The following is a 21,083-nucleotide window of genomic DNA, read 5'->3' as shown; positions in this document are numbered from 1 at the left end:
CGTACAATGGTAACTTAGGAAGGGGGATAATTTAGACCCAAAACTTGAAATTAAAAGTTGGGGTTTACTTTTTAACCAAATCACAATCACTTTTCAACTACAAATTTGAGTCTAGGTGAAAAATGGGCAAGCTACAAGTCATAATTGGTCTTAGGAATGAGTACAAATAGAACAAAGTAAGGCTCAAATTATGTATCAACATCTAGTACAATAGAATCAAGTTAGGTTCGATTTTTGTGTTAGCTTTTATATAATAGGGAACCACTTGTACACTAATTATTATACAAAGAATAAACCAATCAAGATGGACTAAAAAACAAAAACAAAACAAAAAGTACAAAATATTGAAGTTCCATCTTTATGAATATATATTAAAAAAGCTTTGACTTTTTTAATATAAGTATGAACGGCTTAAAACTTTTGTTATTAAAACCATATGAGGCATAGTTTGACTTTATATTTACTTTACAATGCCTGACTCGTGGATGATGATAAGTGAATTTTATTGCTTGAGCTCTAAGAGCAGCCTGTAAACCCACAGATTTAAAAAGAGGCCATTACAGATTCTAATGATGATATTGATGATCAGCAATCTTATCATTTTCAGATTATGACTGGCAAGTTAATCTGTGACAAACGTTAAAAGCAGCCTTGGTTATGGGAAGCCCACTCTCCCACTTAGACTTTGTGCATGACAGTGTTGTTTCTGATGATATATGTCTGGGGAGAAGGGGAAAAAGAAAAACAGAAGTGGGAGCAATGAATAAATCAAATTTACATGAGGGTTATTATCAACCACAAGCAAAAAAACAGAGTAAAAGTTGATGTTAAGAGCACAACATCTAATCTTGTCTGCCTTATCTTTGCCAAAAATCGGAAGAGTCCTCGATTGAACCGCCCTTTGAGTTTTTCTATTATCGTGATCTTCAGAGAATGGACGGAATCTCAAATTAGTTAGTGCTTAGGTGGCTAGGCCTCCATGTCTTATTGTTTGTTTCACCTATCCCATCTGTTCCTTCAATGCAGAACATTTGCTTAAAAACAATTTTCAACAAATTATGACACACCCATTTTGATTTTTCTAGCAATTTGCCTAGTGGATCCTGGGATTCCACTTCCAGAACTGTAGTTTTTTTTGAAGCATGTTGTAAATGGTCATTAGTTTAATCAAGAGAAATCCAGGAATATCACCCACGATGCAAAGCAGATAAATTCTGATAAAGTTTTCATCTTTTTTTAATCATTTTGAGATCTCCTCATGTCATCCCAGGCGTTGAATCCCACTACAGCATTCCCAATTCCCGGTACAGGAATGGGAGGCTGCAAAACTCTGCCAGTCTTCGATGCCAGTGTTCTGCAGCAGCAGGATAGCATTCCTGCTGAATATCAATGGCCAGAGGACCCCAATACTTTTCTCTCTGTTTCAGCCCTCTGTAAAGATGAATGGCTTGATATTCCCACCATAGATTTATCAGCATTCATGGCGGGAGATTCAGCTACAGTGCTGGATATAGTGAAAGAGGCGTGCACTGAGCATGGATTCTTCCAAGTTATAAACCATGACGTTCCCCCTGAGCTTGTTAAGGCTGCCCACCAACATATGCAGTTGTTCTTTGGCCTCAACCTGCAGGAGAAACAGAGAGCCCAGCGTAAGGTGGGCGAAAGCTTTGGCTTTTCCAGTTCCTTTACTGGAAGGTTTGCTTCTAAGCTTCCATGGAAAGAGACTCTGTCCCTTGAGTACAGTGCCCCTTCAGGTGTTAAGGATTACCTTGAGATGATCATGGGCTACCACTTCTCTGAAACAGGGTAAGAACGCAGCATTGCCTATTTTGAATGCAACTTGTTATGAATAATCTTAAAACTCTTGTGTTTGAAAGCTTGATTTACTCGCTGCGCATGGTCCTTCATACTTCTTCGAGATCTCATGGATGCTACCCGGGTGATCATGAAGAGGAATTGCTATAACAAACAATTTTTGCCTTGTGAGATTTGAATTTTTGATATAAACTAACTAAACTATCACACATTTTAATTAAAAAAACTCAATCATAATGTATGGAGCCAAGACAGCTTGACTATGGGATAATTTTATACTGGCAGTCGTAGGTAGGTTGATGAAAAACCTATCAAAAGTTTATTTTACTTATACTTTCTTTTGTCACACAACAAACTTTTTTTTCTTTGTTTATCTTGATGATGAATCATAAAATGTGGTCGGAAATGTTGATGAAGAAAAAAGGCTTGCTTATTCTTTTCTTGTTTGTTCATCTTGATTCATCTTGACAATAGATCATAGAGTATGTGATTGAAATCATCCATAGAAAAAAAAGACATTCTTTTCTTGTTTGTTCATTGACTCATCTTGATGATGGATGATATAACATGTGATTGAAATCATTGATGAAGGAAAAAGACTGACTTACTCTTTTCATGTTTGTTCATTCTGATGATGGATCATAAAATATATGATCAAAATCATTGATGAAGAAAACAACTTACTTATTCTTTTCTTGTTTGTTCATTCTGATAATAGATCATAGAATATTTGATCCAAAATGTTTGATAGAATTTTTTTTTTGGATAATCTAATCCAAATATGTGAAAATTTTGTCTGGTCTCAGTTTATTTTACTCGTCTGCATGCTACCCATGTGATCATCTGGCTTCAATCTTAGAAAAATGATGGAAAATTGGAGCTTTTCAATCTGGTCGTCATTACCCAGCTCCAATTCTCAGAAAAACATGTGCAAACTTAGACTATGAATCGTTGAACAGTATGATTAAGCTGGTTTTGTTGAACAGGGTTGTGTATCAGAAGTACGCAGAAGCAATGGAGTCTCTGTCACTAAACATCCTAGAGTTGCTGGGTGTAAGCCTGGGAATGGAACGCACGTATTTTAGAAAGTTTTTCGAAGAGAGCAAGTCGATCCTGAGGCTGAACTATTACCCTCCTTGTCGGCAACCGTCTCGAACATTTGGAACGGGCCCTCACTGTGATCCGACGTCCTTAACGATTCTACATCAGGACCAAGTTGGGGGACTGGAAGTGTTTGTACACAATACATGGCTGTCGGTGCGACCCAATCCAAACGCTTTCGTTTGCAACATAGGGGACACATTCATGGTAGAGTATAATCATGTACATAACGACGAATCCAAAAGAGTTTTACTGAAGGAATGGTTGAATTTACATGGATTTCTTTTGTTTTCTTGTTGCAGGCTTTATCAAATGGAAAGTACAAAAGTTGCCTTCACAGGGCAATGGTGAACCCACACATGGCCCGACGATCGCTGACATTTTTTCTGAACCCTAGCTACGACAAGCTCATTTGCCCTCCACAACAGCTTTTGGATCAGCCCAGAAAATATCGTGATTTCACATGGTTACAGTTTCTGGAATTCACACAGAAACACTACAGATCAGACAGCAACACTCTTGCCTCGTTCATTGAATGGCTCGGATCACACCAATCCTGATTTGTAAACAAAAAGTCCCACTACCACAATTCCCTGTCACCTCCTTCTGCGACAGATTCCGTACCCACTAGTTGTAACTCAACTTGCTCTGTCTGTAAATAAAGATGTTCTATGCCCACTTAACTTGATTTGTAATTACAGTGTTTTTGGTTAATATTACAGTGTTTTATGTTTTGTTACCAATTTTCCACAATTCATGTAGTTGCTTTTGAATTTGATAGTGTAACTTTCTTAGCATCAATGTTTCGGATCACATTCTATGATATATCATTAGAGAATGTAACTTATAATCTTACATATCCTGACATTCTTAAACATTAATGATATTAAATTTCCACAATTCGTAATACTGATGATTCACTGTTTGTGGATTTGACTGTGTGAGAGTTTTTGCATCGACATCTTAAACATTAATGACATTAAATTTCCACAATTCATAATGCTGATGATTTACTGTTTCTCGATTTGATTGTGTGAGAGTTTTTGCATCAACGAATCAGATCATTCTCCTCATTCACACTTACATTCTGATGATGGATCACGGAATGTGATCCAAAACATTGATGCAAAAGCTCTCAAATAATAGAATCCACAAACAGCATATCACAATCATTCTTCAACATTCTCATGATGGATGTGATCTGAAATGTTGATGCCAAAAAGATTACACAATCAAATCCAAAAGCAATAAAATGATAATGGATCCAAATCTGCATGGAATCCCAATTGAAGTTTGTTTGTAAATAAAGATGTTCTATGCCCACTTAACTTGAGCTGTAATTACAGTGTTTTTGGTTAATATTACAGTGTTTTATGTTTTGTTACCAATTTTCCACAATTCATGTAGTTGCTTTTGAATTTGATAGTGTAACTTTCTTAGCATCAATGTTTCAGATCACATTCTCTGATATATCATTAGAGAATGTAACTTATAATCTTACATATCCTGACATTCTTAAACATTAATGATATTAAATTTCCACAATTCGTAATACTGATGATTCACTGTTTGTGGATTTGACTGTGTGAGAGTTTTTGCATCAACATCTTAAACATTAATGACATTAAATTTCCACAATTCATAATGCTGATGATTTACTGTTTCTCGATTTGATTGTGTGAGAGTTTTTGCATCAACGAATCAGATCATTCTCCTCATTCACACTTACATTCTGATGATGGATCACGGAATGTGATCCAAAACATTGATGCAAAAGCTCTCAAATAATAGAATCCACAAACAACAAATCACAATCATTCTTCAACATTCTCATGATGGATGTGATCTGAAATGTTGATGCCAAAAAGATTACACAATCAAATCCAAAAGCAATAAAATGATAATGGATCCAGATCTGCATGGAATCCCAACTGAAGTTTGTTTGTAAATAAAGATGTTCTATGCCCACTTAACTTGAGCTGTAATTACAGTGTTTTTGGTTAATATTACAGTGTTTTATGTTTTGTTACCAATTTTCCACAATTCATGTAGTTGCTTTTGAATTTGATAGTGTAACTTTCTTAGCATCAATGTTTTAGATCACATTCTGTGATATATCATTAGAGAATGTAACTTATAATCTTACATATCCTGACATTCTTAAACATTAATGATATTAAATTTCCACAATTCGTAATACTGATGATTCACTGTTTGTGGATTTGACTGTGTGAGAGTTTTTGCATCAACATCTTAAACATTAATGACATTAAATTTCCACAATTCATAATGCTGATGATTTACTGTTTCTCGATTTGATTGTGTGAGAGTTTTTGCATCAACGAATCAGATCATTCTCCTCATTCACACTTACATTCTGATGATGGATCACGGAATGTGATCCAAAACATTGATGCAAAAGCTCTCAAATAATAGAATCCACAAACAGCAAATCACAATCATTCTTCAACATTCTCATGATGGATGTGATCTGAAATGTTGATGCCAAAAAGATTACACAATCAAATCCAAAAGCAATAAAATGATAATGGATCCAGATCTGCATGGAATCCCAACTGAAGTTTGTTTGTAAATAAAGATGTTCTATGCCCACTTAACTTGAGCTGTAATTACAGTGTTTTTGGTTAATATTATAGTGTTTTATGTTTTGTTACCAATTTTCCACAATTCATGTAGTTGCTTTTGAATTTGATAGTGTAACTTTCTTAGCATCAATGTTTCAGATCACATTCTGTGATATATCATTAGAGAATGTAACTTATAATCTTACATATCCTGACATTCTTAAACATTAATGATATTAAATTTCCACAATTCGTAATACTGATGATTCACTGTTTGTGGATTTGACTGTGTGAGAGTTTTTGCATCAACATCTTAAACATTAATGACATTAAATTTCCACAATTCATAATGCTGATGATTGACTGTTTCTCGATTTGATTGTGTGAGAGTTTTTGCATCAACGAATCAGATCATTCTCCTCATTCACACTTACATTCTGATGATGGATCACGGAATGTGATCCAAAACATTGATGCAAAAGCTCTCAAATAATAGAATCCACAAACAGCAAATCACAATCATTCTTCAACATTCTCATGATGGATGTGATCTGAAATGTTGATGCCAAAAAGATTACACAATCAAATCCAAAAGCAATAAAATGATAATGGATCCAGATCTGCATGGAATCCCAACTGAAGTTTGTTTGTAAATAAAGATGTTCTATGCCCACTTAACTTGAGCTGTAATTACAGTGTTTTTGGTTAATATTACAGTGTTTTATGTTTTGTTACCAATTTTCCACAATTCATGTAGTTGCTTTTGAATTTGATAGTGTAACTTTCTTAGCATCAATGTTTCAGATCACATTCTGTGATATATCATTAGAGAATGTAACTTATAATCTTACATATCCTGACATTCTTAAACATTAATGATATTAAATTTCCACAATTCGTAATACTGATGATTCACTGTTTGTGGATTTGACTGTGTGAGAGTTTTTGCATCAACATCTTAAACATTAATGACATTAAATTTCCACAATTCATAATGCTGATGATTTACTGTTTCTAGATTTGATTGTGTGAGAGTTTTTGCATCAACGAATCAGATCATTCTCCTCATTCACACTTACATTCTGATGATGGATCACGGAATGTGATCCAAAACATTGATGCAAAAGCTCTCAAATAATAGAATCCACAAACAGCAAATCACAATCATTCTTCAACATTCTCATGATGGATGTGATCTGAAATGTTGATGCCAAAAAGATTACACAATCAAATCCAAAAGCAATAAAATGATAATGAATCCAGATCTGCATGGAATCCCAACTGAAGTTTGTTTGTGAATACTTTTATTTGTGGGGGGAGATCCAAACAGATGATCTGCATTGAAACTCGGAGAAAAAACAAAGAGAGAGAGAGACAGGAGAAAATGTTTATGACTTTAACGTCGAAATTTTCCTTAGCTAAACACCAAAGATATATAGAGAACAGAGCCGTCTGAAACGTGGATCTTTCAGATTTCCTTTTTCGTTGTACGGTTCTTCAGTCCAAATCAGCATATTTTTTGAAATTTGTGCACTATAGTTTAAGATAATTGCATTGGAATACAAAATTAATATATTTACATGTAGGACGTCTATTTATCCAGCTCCCACCACAGACAAGACAAACTCCACACCAACAAAATAATAAAATATAATCACAAGGCTATAAGCCCATCACTTTTATGGGGGTTGTTGTTCACACAAAAAACAAAAATTAATAAAAAGTTGAATAAAAGCCGTCTCCCTCCCCAACATATGTGGGTAAAGTTAAATTTTGATGGCTACTATGTAGGTATTTAGAGAATAAAAACAAACTATGGAAATATTTATAGGAAATGATTATGGTGCAAAGTATAAGTCGTCATGTTATGATCATGTAAATAAATATTAAAATTGTAAAATATCTGTATTGTAAGATATAGGTTGTTATGTTATGATTGTGTAAATAAAGATTAAAATGCTGATATATCTAAAAAAAATAAAAATTATAAAATAATTGTGTTGTAAGTTTCGGATTGCAATGTCATGATTGTGTAAATAAAGGTTAAAATGTTAAAATATATTTTAGAAAATGAAAATTATAAAAGTTAGATGTTTTTGATATTAAAAGCAGTAAAATAGGGGTATTGTCCTAAACATACAACTGCCCATAGGGCGTACAAAACCTAGAGACTAGTAGGAGCACATTAACAACACATTAATTGCAAGCTACTAGTAACATAACAAAATAACAACACCTATAGCAAAACAATTCTAGTGGTAACAATATTTCGCCAGCATATAAGCATAGTTAATAACAGTCTTAGAAAACTATCTAAGCAACTAACAACATCATGAAAATGAGTTCTAAAGTCTAGCCAAGATGGCATGAAACAGAAAAAGATAAACTAAAAGGGATGAAATCCCCAACAATTCTTTCCATTTTGCATCCAGCTTGATGAAACACATTGGCTCAATCCTCAGTTAGGAACTTGTAGAGTTCCTTGCAGCTTTCGTCCTCTTTGGCATTATTTCCAATCACTTCTCGTTGGAGAAGGCACAGTGTGGTGGCCGAGATGTGCATCACACGAAGACCAAATCTAGAGAGGCTAGTCATTTTGTTTTCCAACTTCGTTAATCTCCCATTGGTTTTGTTGAGCTCTGCCTCCAAATTCGCACACTTTGAACAGGTCCCTGCCATAATCTTTTCATAGGTCCCAACTGAAATCTTCACATCCCCTTCCACTTCCTCGGGCATAATTTCCTAGGTAAGGTCAATAGAGCCATTACTAGAGTCTGAAACATGAGTTGAGTTGTTAGTCGTCTCTGAGTCCTCTTCATTTTTCTCCTCCTTTCTTGTGAGCACCTTCTTACACTTAATGACCATTTCCTCACTGCCTTGATCGACATTATCTCCTGACCCCGAATTTTCAATAATTTTTTTTTTCCTTTTTCCAACAGGCTTAGAAGCAAGCCTATTAGATCTCCTTAGGGTATTGGTTTCCTCCGCCACCTCATCTTCAGAGCCCACCTCATGAATGGCGAGTTTGGTTTTTTTGGCATAAGTTCTTCCCTTTTTATTGGGGGGGGTTTCTTTTTCCTTTGATAGTTTCAGACTCAAGTGTTTTTGTGAGTAGGGGTTTCAGGAGGGCTTTGGCAAGCCCTAAGCTTCGACTTTTTGATGTACTTTCTTTGGCTAAGTCTTGGAACATCAAGGACACTCAGAGAAGGGGGGGTGAATTAGTGGCTTCACAAACCACAATAGGTCACGACGGGCAGAGGACCAAATGAAAGTGATACAAACGGAAGATAAGACTCTGGTGGATGGGAATAGGTTTACAGTTCTGAGATTTGGCACCCTCAACAACCTCCAAAATGACATTTTCCAAAGAATCGAGGAGGAAGAAAGGAAAGGAGATGAGGGAGTGGTTCAACAAAGGAAAATGATAAAAATAGAACACTTTAAACCTACTCTCCAGATTAAAGTATTTCATAATCATCAGGCATACCTCGTCCTAGGGTTTGGGGAGCTCTCCCCTGTCAAAGCCACCATGAATTTTAACAGGATTCTCATCCTCCCTAAAGAATTGGTTGAGGCTTTCATTATCTGTCACCTAGCTTGTTTTCTTCCATTTTCTTCCCTTGGTAGGGAGACTAGTTGCTTTAGCAATTACCTCTTCATTGATTTCAAAAGAGATCCCCCAACATCACTTTGTGATTTGCCCAAGAAGAGGCGAATTGCATGGAGAAAACTTCACCATATCCATTCATGCCTTCAATGAACTGGGCTACCCCATCCTCCTTGCAGATGTGCCAAACAATGGCCTTGTTCTTGAATTCCTCACGCTTGTCCGACTCAATTCTCACTCTGTTGCCTCCCATTCTGTCGCACTCCACAACAGTAAAAAATTTCCACTTCAAAATTTTATTGACACAATTTTTTGAAAAGAAAGGTTTCTTCAAGAAGCTAGTTGAGTCTATGGTGAAATCGAGGCCATCATTGCTTGATGAAAGTCATTAAATTTCCCCTTTTTAGTAATGACACCCACGCGTGCTAGAAGATAATTCTCATTGAAAAAATGAGCTTAAAATAGCTACCACAATCTTGCCAAATCTATCTGTCGAAGAGATGTCCATTCATTTTCCTATCTGTATCATATAGGTGATGCCATCTCATAATTATAGTGAAAACACCTTTATGATTCAAATGATACCTCTCAGGCCACGTCATTCTGTCTTCATAAGTCATTGCTTTTTCATCTATCCATCTTCTCGCCTTCATTTTCTTAGTCATAAAATTTAAATTTTCTCTCGCCCTTACCTAGTACTACTGAAAGGTTGGCAACCTTATTTTCTCCTGGTCATCACTAGGGCACAAGAGCACCCCTAGGAAGAAACACCAAAAGTTAGATGTTATGTAGCTAGTATAGATACCTTCAATACATCAATCTAAACAAATGCCAAGAGATATCAATTTGAACTATTTTATTTACCTTAAAATTATTTTATTTTACTATATTTCCTAATACATTTTTTCTATATTTTAATTTCTAATTCACCTATTTTTTTATATTAAATTTTAAACTTCTTATCACTATTTAAAAAATTCATTTAAAATAAATTATGGAACAAATTAATAAATATATTTTTCAACTGAATTAATTATTCTTAATATCTATTAATAATATTTTTTTTAAATATCTACTATACTTGTAATTATGAAATGGTAGATTAATTTTTTTTCAAATATCTTTATTTTTATTTTCTATTTATACATCTATCTAAAATTTATAATTTTGACAAAGACAAATCTTGTTTTTATGTGGCATTTATTTTGAAAATATTTTGTTTATAATTAATATTAATATTTTGACATGTAAATGGTTGTCAAATTTAAGATAAAAGGTGAGAATTTTTGTTAACACACTCACACCATTAGAATACATTCATTTTTGCCATTGTAGAATGTCTCTCAACATTAATTAACAACACATGAAAGTTATGTCATGATAGTGTAAATAAAAATCAAATAAAACTAATGTATATTTGAAAGAAAACTTTCAAAGTCAATGATAAATTATTTGATGGTTTTTGGATTTGACTGTGATCAGTTTTTTATCAACATTTCAGACCGTGCTCCATTATCCATCATGAGGATGAGTAAGCTTGCTAATATAAATGGTTTCCAAATTCAAGTTAAAAAGTTAAGAGTTCTACTTAATATAATCATGTCATTACACTCCATTCCTTGTCACCATTATAGAATGCTTCTTAACATTAATAACTACAGTGCCTCCCATTTTGCATTTTGTCATCATCAATTTGATCCATTTTTGATATTGTATATGATATATTAGATTGTGCCTCACATCATTCTTTTGAATTGGCATCCATGTGGTGCACCCTTTAATACAATTGTAGACACCCATTTCTATCCATTTAATTAAATATATATTTGATATTTATTTGATTGTTTAACCATCATTCAACTATTAATTAAATTAATATTTAACTAATTCATCCTAACTATGTTCTTCTATTAATTAAATAAATTATTCAATTTATTTGATTTAATTCACTTAAACATATTCTGACAATTAATTAAATAAATAAAGCATATTTGTTTAATCAACTCCCCTCTCACATTTAAATAAATTAACATTTATTTAAAATCCCATCTCTCACATTTAAATAAATAAATATTTATTTAAATTCTTAAAATCCATCACCCACTTGCATCTTCTAGGAAATGGAAGTTGCAAGTTAACCATCCTTCTAATCATGCCTAAACCCCTATTATTAACCTAATCGCCCTTTAATGGTTTGCACATTCCTAAACCAAAGGTTAGCCCAAAACCCATCAACTTAAACCTTTAATGGCTTCCTTCAAAGTCTTCAAGCCTTTAATGGTTTCCTTCTAGAGTTTTTAAGCCTTTAATGACTTCCTTTAAAGTCTTTAAGCCCTTTAATGGTTTCCTTTTAAAGTCTTCTTCAGTCTTTAATGGCTTCCTTTAAAGTCTTCAAGCCTTTAATGGCTTCCTTCTAAAGTTCTCTTAAGCTCATTTAATGGCTTCCTTCAAGTCTTCAATCATTTAATGCTTTGTCCCTCTCTCCTCTCAAGCCTTCCCTTGTTGACACTTGTCAACATGTGATTGGCTTAAAAGAGAGCACATGGATTGAGGATCAACACTTCCTAAAGCAATCCTAACCCTTTCTCAAACAATTCAATCTCAACCCTTCATTTGCTCATTTTTCCTATAAATAGAGCTCATTCCTTCATTGTTGAAGAGACACAAGAGTTATCCATGCATTGTTACTTTGCTTGTAATTGGAATGTTTATTGTAGGAAGTCCTATTATTAGGTTTTAGCTCTTCCACTAGTTGGAGTTGTTGGATATTAGAGTTGTTGGAATGTGTTGTTGTCATTGATGTCAACATATTCGTGTGTTTCTTGTGTTTTGGTGTTACAAAGAGTTGGTTTGGGTGATTTATGGCAGATGTACTGATTTGGATTAATTGGTTTTGAGATACTTATCTCTAGTTGATTTAGTATGAGTCTTAGTATTTCGAAAGGTGATTTGATCGAGTTATGTTGTCTGGTGTGGTGATTGGTTTTTCTATTGGTTATATATTGCAGAGTTGTGATTTCTAGTTTGTATTGCTCTGGAATTGATTATTAATGTTGTGCAAATTTTGGAGAGTGTTTGGGACATTCATGTGTGTCCTCATTTTGGATGGTTCATGATTTGGAACTTCACAAGCGTATCTTCAAGTTTGTCAGTTGGTGTTCTTGAGCTCCGATGATGATTCTAGTTATCTGAATTGTTTCTCTTATTGCGATGAAATTCATGTTGCTTGTTGATGTTCTCTGATTGTGTTCTATGTGTTTTGGTGGTCCACATTGATCATTGTGCATGTTATTGAAGATTTTATTGGTTAAGTGGTATACTTTGTGTTATACGACCTTTTGGCCAAACTGATGGTTGTTGCGTGTTGCAGATGATCTTGGATAGATATTTGGTGGTGTTGCATGTTTGAGGATTTGATTTTGAGTCCATGCTAGGTCCTTGCTAATATGTTTTTGGTCTGCATATTAATTTATGTATCATGTGATGTAATTTTGTAATTAGGTCTTATGTGTTGAGCCCACCTTGAGGGTAAGGTTGATGATTTGTATGAATACATGTAATATTCATTTGAGAGGTGTGATTTGCATGTACGAATATTGTTTTGATCATTCAATAGAAGAGGAGACAAGAGAAGAAGTGTGAAAGAGTGTGCAGAAGTGTGAAGAGCGGAGTTTGAGTATATGTGTTTAATTGGAACTATAATCAGACATTTGGAGATGCTATTATTTTAGTTCATGTAATCTGGATTGTTGTCTGATATTTTTAAGGAAGTGAGCCTTCCCAAGGTTGTAGCCCTTTTGTTTTTTTTGAATAGTGAGATCTAGGTAGTGTGCCTGAATGCATGTGCATTCCTCATTGTAATATTTAACATACTACTGCAAAGTATCATCATATTGTGGGTACCATGGTTTTTCCCTTGACTGGGTTTTCCATGTCAAAAATCCACGTGTTATGTGTGTTGCTAATGTGGTGTTTATCTTTGCTATTGTTGTTTCTGATTAGATCTGAAGTTGAGGTTAACTTGGTTAAGTTTGGTGAAAACTGTTTCAACCCCTCCCTCTCATTTTTCCTTCATTGTTGTTGCCAACAATTCGTATCAGAGCTAGATCCTCTGGAAGGAGCTTAATTGCTTGAGGAGATCCAGGATGGCAGTTGTTGTTTTCAAGGAGGGTCTAAGATTTGATGGAACTAATCACACTATATGGAAGAACTGGATGGAAGTTCACTTGAATTGTCTTGGAGAAGATTATTGGAAGATCACAAAGAATGCATACAATGTTCCTCCAAATGGTCTTGTTACTGCAGCTAAGATCAAGGATGTAGAACATAACATAAGAGATAAAGAAGTATTGTTGAGTGTCCTAAATGATGCAGAGATGACTAATGTGATGGTATTTTAGACTTCTCATGAGATTTGAGAGAAACTAGAAACCTTGTATGAAGGAGATAAACATGTAAAATTTGCTAAATTATAGAGCTTGAAAGGAAAGTATGAGTTGCTAAGAATGGGAGAAGATGAGAATATTTCATCCTTTATGGCTAAAGTGAATGATTTTGTGTTGAACATCATATGTGCCAGTGGAGTCCTTAAAGAAGATGAGATTGTAGCTAAAGTGTTGAGATCCTTGCCTCCTACTTACAAACACAAAGTTGTTTCTATTGATAAGATCCAGACTATGATAACTATGACAAGAGATATGTTGGTTGGTAAGCTTGCTGCTTTTGAATTGAGCGAGGTTGGTGAATCACATGGCAAAATTGAGACTACATTTAAAGCTACTATATTTGGGAAGCAGAAGTATGACCCAAGAGAAATTTCAACTAGGGTTTTTGGATATGAAAGATAAATGAGAGAGATGGTAGAACATGAAAGAGAATTGGAAGAGCTTGAAGAGTTTATTGCCAGAATATTTCCTAAGGGAGCCAGTAAGTATCAAGGAAAGTTACCTTTGAAATATGTTTCATGCAATAAGATTGATAATTTTTCTTCTAGATGTCCTAAAAGAGCTAAAAGAATGTCAAAGTATGATAAGCCTTACAAGACTAATCGCAAGTATAGATATCAAAATAAGTGTTATTATGTTGTTGATGAAGGTGTGATAGATGATGAGTCTGAGCAAGGGAATTCAGAAGATGAATTTGTGTCCATTCCTATCAAGGAAGATGATTCGGTACCTACTAATTCTACAAGCTGCATTGTTGAAGAGAAATCCTTGGCTGCTAAGATTGATGAGAAAAATGAATGATTGATTGACAATGGTTTTTCACATCACATGACAGGTGATAAAAGTAAATTTGTGAATATGGAGAAGTATGATGGCATTGCAGTAAGATTTGGAGATAACAAAGCTTGTGTAATCCGTGGTAGAGGTTCTATTTCTCTTGATGGTAAGCATAATATTGATGATGTTTTATATGTTGAAGGTTTGAAGCATAATCTTTTGAGTGTTGGACAAGATGGTTGACAAGGGATATGATTACAATTCAAGATTGAGAAATGTAAGATCTTGAATAGCTCTGGTATAGAAATTGCATCAGAAACTAAGACTAAAGGTAATATTTTTCATCTGAATGCTGGTGAGAAAAGTTGTTTGATTGCTCAGATTGATGAGAGTTGGTTGTGGCATAGAAGGATGTGTCATGTTAACTTTGACTGGATGATTAAGATACGTTCTACTCAAGTTGTTAGAGATCTACCTAAGATAGTAAAGCCTACTAATCTGGTGTGTAAAGAATGTCAATTGGGAAAGCAAACAAGAATTTCATTCAAGAGAAAATTGCATATATCTAATAGGTTATTAGATTTTGTTCATACTGATTTATGTGGTCCTTTTATAATGAGAAGCTTGCAGGGTGACAGATACTTTATGTTGTTGATTGTTGACTATTCTGGAATGATGTGGGTCACTTTTCTAAGGGAGAAATCTGAAGCACTAGATAAATTCAAAATATTCAAAGCTAGAGTAGAAACAAAGACAGGATTGAAGATGAAGTGTCTAAGATCCGACAGAGCAGGAAAATTCACCTCTGGTGAGTTTAATTCCTTTTGTGAATAGCATGGAATCAGGAGACAGTTTTATGCTCTGCGAACCCCTCAACAAAATGGAGTTGTTGAAAGGAAGAATAGAACTATTTTAGATATTGCTAGAACTATGATGATTGGAGGAAATGTTTTTCATACCTATTGGAGATAATCTGTTAGCACTACTGTGTACACATTCAACCGAGTGCATATAAAAGGTGATTTTGGTAAGACTCCTTATGATTTATGGTTTGGTCATATTCCTACTGTTAGATATTTCAGAATATTTGGAAGCAAATATTATATCAAAAGAGATGAGGATATAGGAAAATTTGATGCAATATGTGATGAAGGAATCTTTTTGGGATATTTTACTAAGAGAAAAGCCTACCAGTGTTACAACAAAAGACTGAGAAAGATAGTGGAAAGTGCAAATGTGAAGGTTGATGAGAATAATGAGAAGCAAATCAGAGCATGCAGATATGAATATGATGATCAGGATGTTACTTCAAAGGAAGTGTAGACTCCAAGCATGAAGCAGAGTGATCCAGAAGAAATAGTAGATTCAGGTGTTGCTGGTAGTGAAGAAGTTCAAGAGACTGAAAATCAAAATAATCAGAAGACCCCTAGGTATGTAGGATTAAATCATTCAGAGAATTAGATTATTGGTGATAAAAATAAAGGTGTGATGACTAGGAGAAGAATTATTGTTGAAGAAACATGTTTGATTTCCAAGATTGAGCCTAAAGATGTTGTTGAAGCTTGTAAAGATGAAAATTGGGTAAAAGTTATGGAAGAAGAATTAAATCAGATTGAGAAGAACAATACATGGGAACTTGTTCCGAGACCTAAAGACAAAAATATAATTGGTACTAAATGGGTGTTCCAGAATAAACTGAATGAAGATGGAGAATTTATTAGAAACAAAGCAAGACTAGTATGTAAAGGATATTCACAAATGGAAGGTGTTGATTCTGAGGAGACTTTTGCTTTGGTAGCTAGAACTGAAGCTGTTAGACTATTTATTGCATATGCTGCTCATAATAATTTCAAGCTATATTAGATGGATGTGAAGTCATCCTTTTTGAATGGTGAATTGGAAGAGGAAGTTTACATTGAGCAACTAGATGGATTTTCATTGACAGATGAAGAAGACATGATATGCAGATTGAAGAAAGAATTGCATGGACTTAAACAAGCCCCTAGAGCTTGATATGCTAGATTGGATAGGTATTTAATGAAGTTGGGATTGTTTAAAGGTACTGCTGATAGTAACTTATACTTCAAGATTGATAATGATAATTTTTTGATTGTTGAAGTCCTTGTTGATGACATTATTTTTGGAAGAAGTGATGATTTGAGTAAGAAGTTTGTTGATGATATGCAAAAGAGTTTGAGATGTCTATGATAGGAGATAAAATTCTTTTTGGGATTGCAAATTACACAAACTGACAAAGGCATTTTCATATCTCAATCAAAGTATGTGAAGGAATTGTTGAAGAAGTTTGGGTTAGATGATTCCAAACCTATTGGAACTCCTATGGTGACTGGATGCAAGATGAAAAAAGATGTTGAATCTCTAAAAGCTAACTAGACCTTATAGTATAGATCTATGATTGGTGGACTACTATATTTGACTCAGACTAGACCAGACATTATGAATGTTGTATGTCTTGTTGCAATATTTCAAGATAATCCTAAGGAAAGTCATGTTACTGCTGTGAAGAGGATATTCATATATTTGAAGGGAACAATTGATTATGGTTTGTGGTATCCAAAGAATGATGATTTCACTTTAAATGCTTATACAAATGCTGATTGGGTAGGTGATGTTGATGACTGGAAGAGCACTACCAATGCAACATTCTTTCTGGGAAAGAAGTTGGTTCCTTGGGCAAGTAAGCAATAGAATGATATCTCTTTATCTACCACAGAAGTTGTATACATTGCTACTGCTAGCAATTGCACTCAGGTACTTTGGATGAAGCAGATGCTGAAGGTTATTAGAGTTGTTTATAATGAGTCTACTGTTAGATATTGTGATAGTTCTAGTGCTATCAATATTTATAAGAATCTGATGTTACATTCTAAGACAAAACATATATCAATCAAGTTTCATTTCTTGAGAGAGAAGGTGAATGAGAAAGAAGATTGGAGTATGTATTTACAAAGGAACATATTGCAGATATCTTTACTAAGCCTTTGCCTACAAATACATTTGTATATCTGAGAGAGAAGTTAGGAGTGATTTCCCCTCCTGATGTGAACTGATGCATTGAGTTGCATCGATCCGGTGGACTTCATAGTCTTATCCTGATATCTGGATTGATGAGTGGGTGATGCTATTCAAGGGGAGTAGTCAATGTGTGGTTTAGTTGTTTAGAGTTGTTCAGTGTGTGTCTAAAGGGGAGAGATTATCTAGTAAGAGGGAGAGGATAATGATTTGTATATGTCTTTGGCATTGTTGTCAAGGGGGAGAGAAGCATGTGAAAAACTGCCTTATCTATCTGAGCTAGAGAGATATGTGTGCATAATCTCAGGGAGAGATTGCTGGAGTTGATTTCTTTCTTTGCATTGACAGTTTTTTCATGTTCATATATTGCCATCAATGGAAAAGGGGGAGATTGTTGGAAATTTGTTGGAATGTGTTGTTATTATTGAAGTCAACATATTCCTGTGTTTTTCGATGCAGGATTTTCTCGAAGATAATGAGTATTTATATAGGTGTCTTATCATTATTATTTGGCACGGATTCTGGGCGTTATCACTGAATAACCACATAAATAAGAGGAGAGGCTATTAAATTGAGAGAAGGAATTGCAAGGAAGGTGCTAGAAAAATGGGAGGTAACAAGAAAAGATTTGAACCTACTTCCTGCTCTGAATGGAGAAAGAACAAAGATGTGTGGGATATCCTTCAGCAGGGGGGTCTGAATGTTTTCATGGAATGGCTAAGTGGGAAAGATCCCATAATCACTAGCTATTTCATCAAGAACTGGAAAAATGACAAAATTCTTATCAGATCCCAGATGATGAATGTTGACGAAGAGGTCATCGCCAAGGCCATGGGGATGACGACCGAGGGAATGAAATTTTACAGGGACAAAGGCATATCAGATAAAGCAGCAGACAAGTTTCCTATTATGGATGAAGAGAGGAGAAAGATGATTAAAATTGAAAACTCCTACCATGCCCCAAAGAGAATTTCTAGGCCATGGAGGTTTGTCTTATTCGCTTCTATTGAATACATTGCCTTAGATGGTAGGTTTGCCAGAGCCTACGGGCATCACTTCGTTTTACTCAACCATTTTCGTCATGGGGAAAAGGTTAGCCTTCCCTATTACCTTGCATGCTCAATGGATCATACTATAAAGGAGATCCAGAAGGACCCTAAGGGTGATCATGCCCTCCATCAGGGGCTTATGGTCCTGGTTTATAAAATGCTCAAGGGGAAGTGCATTGAAAAGCCTATTAAGGGCAAAAATGCAAGAGATGTGACAACAAAGAGTGAAGCTAGCAGTTTTAATTTTGAATCGGAGACCGAGGGAGAATCAGAAGAAACTAGCAAAAAAGGGAGGAATAGGGCCAATAAGAGAAGGATTATTGTGGAATCAGGTATGTCGGATTTTGAAATCGACTCCTTTGACAAAAAAAATTGTTAAAAAGAAGAAAGGGAAAGCTACTGGAAAACAGGTTCAGAGAAAGAATACTAAAAAGGGTAATAATTCTGATATCAACCATATTCTGGTTGATTCTGAGGAGGAGGCTGAAGAAAACAAGAAGGTTGAGAGTCAGGATAAAGAAGGGGAGGGCAACCCCGTTATGGACAACATTGAAGCCATGAATACCACAAGTTTGTATAAGGAGGATAAAGGGGATATAAGTGGCAGTGGTGACAATGATACTGTTAAGGCCTTCTGTGAGACCATCGTGACCATGGTGAAGGATATCAATACTTTGAAAACAGATATGCAGGCTATTGCTAGAGTTGCGGTTGGTGACAAGCCCTTGGCTGAACATGTTAAAGAATTGGTTGTTGTTCTGCATAATGCAGAAGCTATTGAATGTATGGTTGGAAAAATCATAGCTATGGAAAAAAAGGTCAATGAGATGGGAGATAGAAAGGAAATGGAAATCAAAATGAATGATTTCGGCAGCAGAACTGACAGGTTGGAACACAATGTCAAGAAGATTGCTGACCAAAATTTCCAAATTCTCAAATCGTCAGTGGACAACATGAACATCCTTATCAACAAGTTCGAGAACAATGCCGAGAAGGATGGTGATAAAGAGAAGCTGGACAAGAAGGGTCATGAAAGGAGGACCAGAGCCAACACAAAGATTAAGGGTGACATCAAAGGTCGTGAGTTGGAGGATTTGAAGACATCAACAAACAACATGAAACAAATGGTTGTTCACTCTGAGGAAATTATGAATAGTATTTAGATTTTAGTTGGTGTCCTAGGTTCTGTCTTTTTGTTGTCTACGTGATTTCCTTTTGCTGTCTGCTCCGGGTTTTTAATGTTATGTTATGTTAGCTGATCCCTATCAATGGGTCATTTTGTCTTTTTGAAGTAACTAGGCACTTTTTATAGCTGATCTGTTTTCCTAGTTTGTACAAGGTTCGGGTACCTTTCAAATACCTGCTTTTACTTAATCAAAACATATTCCTGTGTTTCTTGTGTTATAGAGAGTTGGTTTGGGTGATTTACTATAGATGTGCTGATGTAGATTAATGGGTTTTGAGATACTTATCTCTAGTTGATTCGGTATGAGTTTCAATATTTTGGAAGGTGATTTAATCGAGATGTGATCTAGTGTGGTGATTGTTTTTTCTATTGGTTATGTATTGTAGAGTTGTGATTCTAGTTTGTATTGGTTTAGAATTGATTCTTAATGTTGTGCAGATTTTGGAGAGTATTTGGGACATTCATGTGTGTCCTTAGTTCAGATGGTTCATGATTTGAAACTTCACAAATGGGTAAGTGCACCAAGATGGTGAACATAAAAGTGGCCACATGCAAAATAGAAACAAAATTTTGCATAACCCATGCATGTTCAGGAAATTCAAAAACGTGCTAGGCTTGGTAACACCAAGCCTAGCCAAAAACAATTAAAAAAACAAAAAGTTATTCAAAACCTATATGGGTTTTGAGGAACATTATATTTTTTAAAAACCCGTGGGTTATGCAGAACTAGAAGTTTTGGCCTTAGTTCTGCATAACCTGAACTAGGAACCAAATAGGAAGTGAGAAGACAGATAGGGGGAGAGAGAGAGAGAGGGAAAGAAAGAGAAGGGAGAGAGGGTGAGAATAGGATTAAGAGAGAGAGAGAGAGAGAGAGAGAGAGAGAGAGAGAGAGAGAGAGAGAGAGAGAGAGAGAGAGAGAGAGAGAGAAGGAGGAGAGGGTGAGAGACATGAGGTAGAGAGAGAAGGAGAAAAGGGTGAGAGACTCGACAGAGAGAGAAGTATGAGGGGGAGAGAGATGAGATAGAAATCAAGGAGGATAATTAGGGCTCAGAATAGACAGAGACTATGATGGGGGAAGGAAGACGAGAGAGAGGAAAAGAAGAGAGACATGCATGTATACAAACATATATACATATATCTATATAAATATATGTATATATAACTATAGATATGCATATATACATACATAAACATATATTATATATGTATGTCTATACATATGTGTAGTAAATGCTAAGTTTACAAGCATACAATATTATGTCTTCATAACCCTACGAGTTTTGTGAAACACAAAATAATGGTTTTAGTTCTACATAACCCGTATGGGTTATGTAGAACTGTGAATAGTACTTTTTGTTTTTCAAAACCCGTGCGGGTTATGTAGAATTGTGAATACTGTATACACATAAAAATGGCTATGAGCAATTAAATAAATATTTATATTTATTTAATAATTATTCTTCTATTAAATAGTTAATTTGAAAA

At 34.9% G+C, this 21,083-nt stretch overlaps 1 protein-coding gene across 1 annotated transcript; it reads left to right on the top strand.

Annotated features, from left to right (window-relative positions):
- The first annotated feature begins 803 nt into the window (after positions 1 to 803).
- Positions 804 to 3,599, top strand: LOC131071903 (gibberellin 20 oxidase 1). Its single transcript, XM_058007873.2, has 3 exons — positions 804 to 1,806; positions 2,802 to 3,123; positions 3,219 to 3,599. Exons 1-3 carry the CDS (start codon positions 1,259 to 1,261, stop codon positions 3,474 to 3,476), a joined length of 1,128 nt encoding a protein of 375 aa, XP_057863856.2. The 5' UTR covers positions 804 to 1,258; the 3' UTR covers positions 3,477 to 3,599.
- The last annotated feature ends 17,484 nt before the right edge of the window (positions 3,600 to 21,083 follow it).

Source organism: Cryptomeria japonica, chromosome 7 (assembly GCF_030272615.1).
Source record: "Cryptomeria japonica chromosome 7, Sugi_1.0, whole genome shotgun sequence".
NCBI lineage: Eukaryota > Viridiplantae > Streptophyta > Pinopsida > Cupressales > Cupressaceae > Cryptomeria > Cryptomeria japonica.
Note: the sequence above shows the minus strand (reverse complement) of the source record. Positions and strands in the feature narration are given on the sequence as shown.

What these genes read in the sequence shown, in the direction of transcription:
- LOC131071903 (XM_058007873.2), top strand. Translation starts at nt 1,259, where the DNA reads ATGTCATCCCAGGCGTTGAATCCCACTACAGCATTCCCAATTCCCGGT. An exon ending in TACCACTTCTCTGAAACAGG is followed by an intron (nt 1,807 to 2,801) that starts GTAAGAACGCAG and finishes TTTGTTGAACAG; the next exon opens with GGTTGTGTATCAGAAGTACG. An exon ending in ACATAGGGGACACATTCATG is followed by an intron (nt 3,124 to 3,218) that starts GTAGAGTATAAT and finishes TTCTTGTTGCAG; the next exon opens with GCTTTATCAAATGGAAAGTA.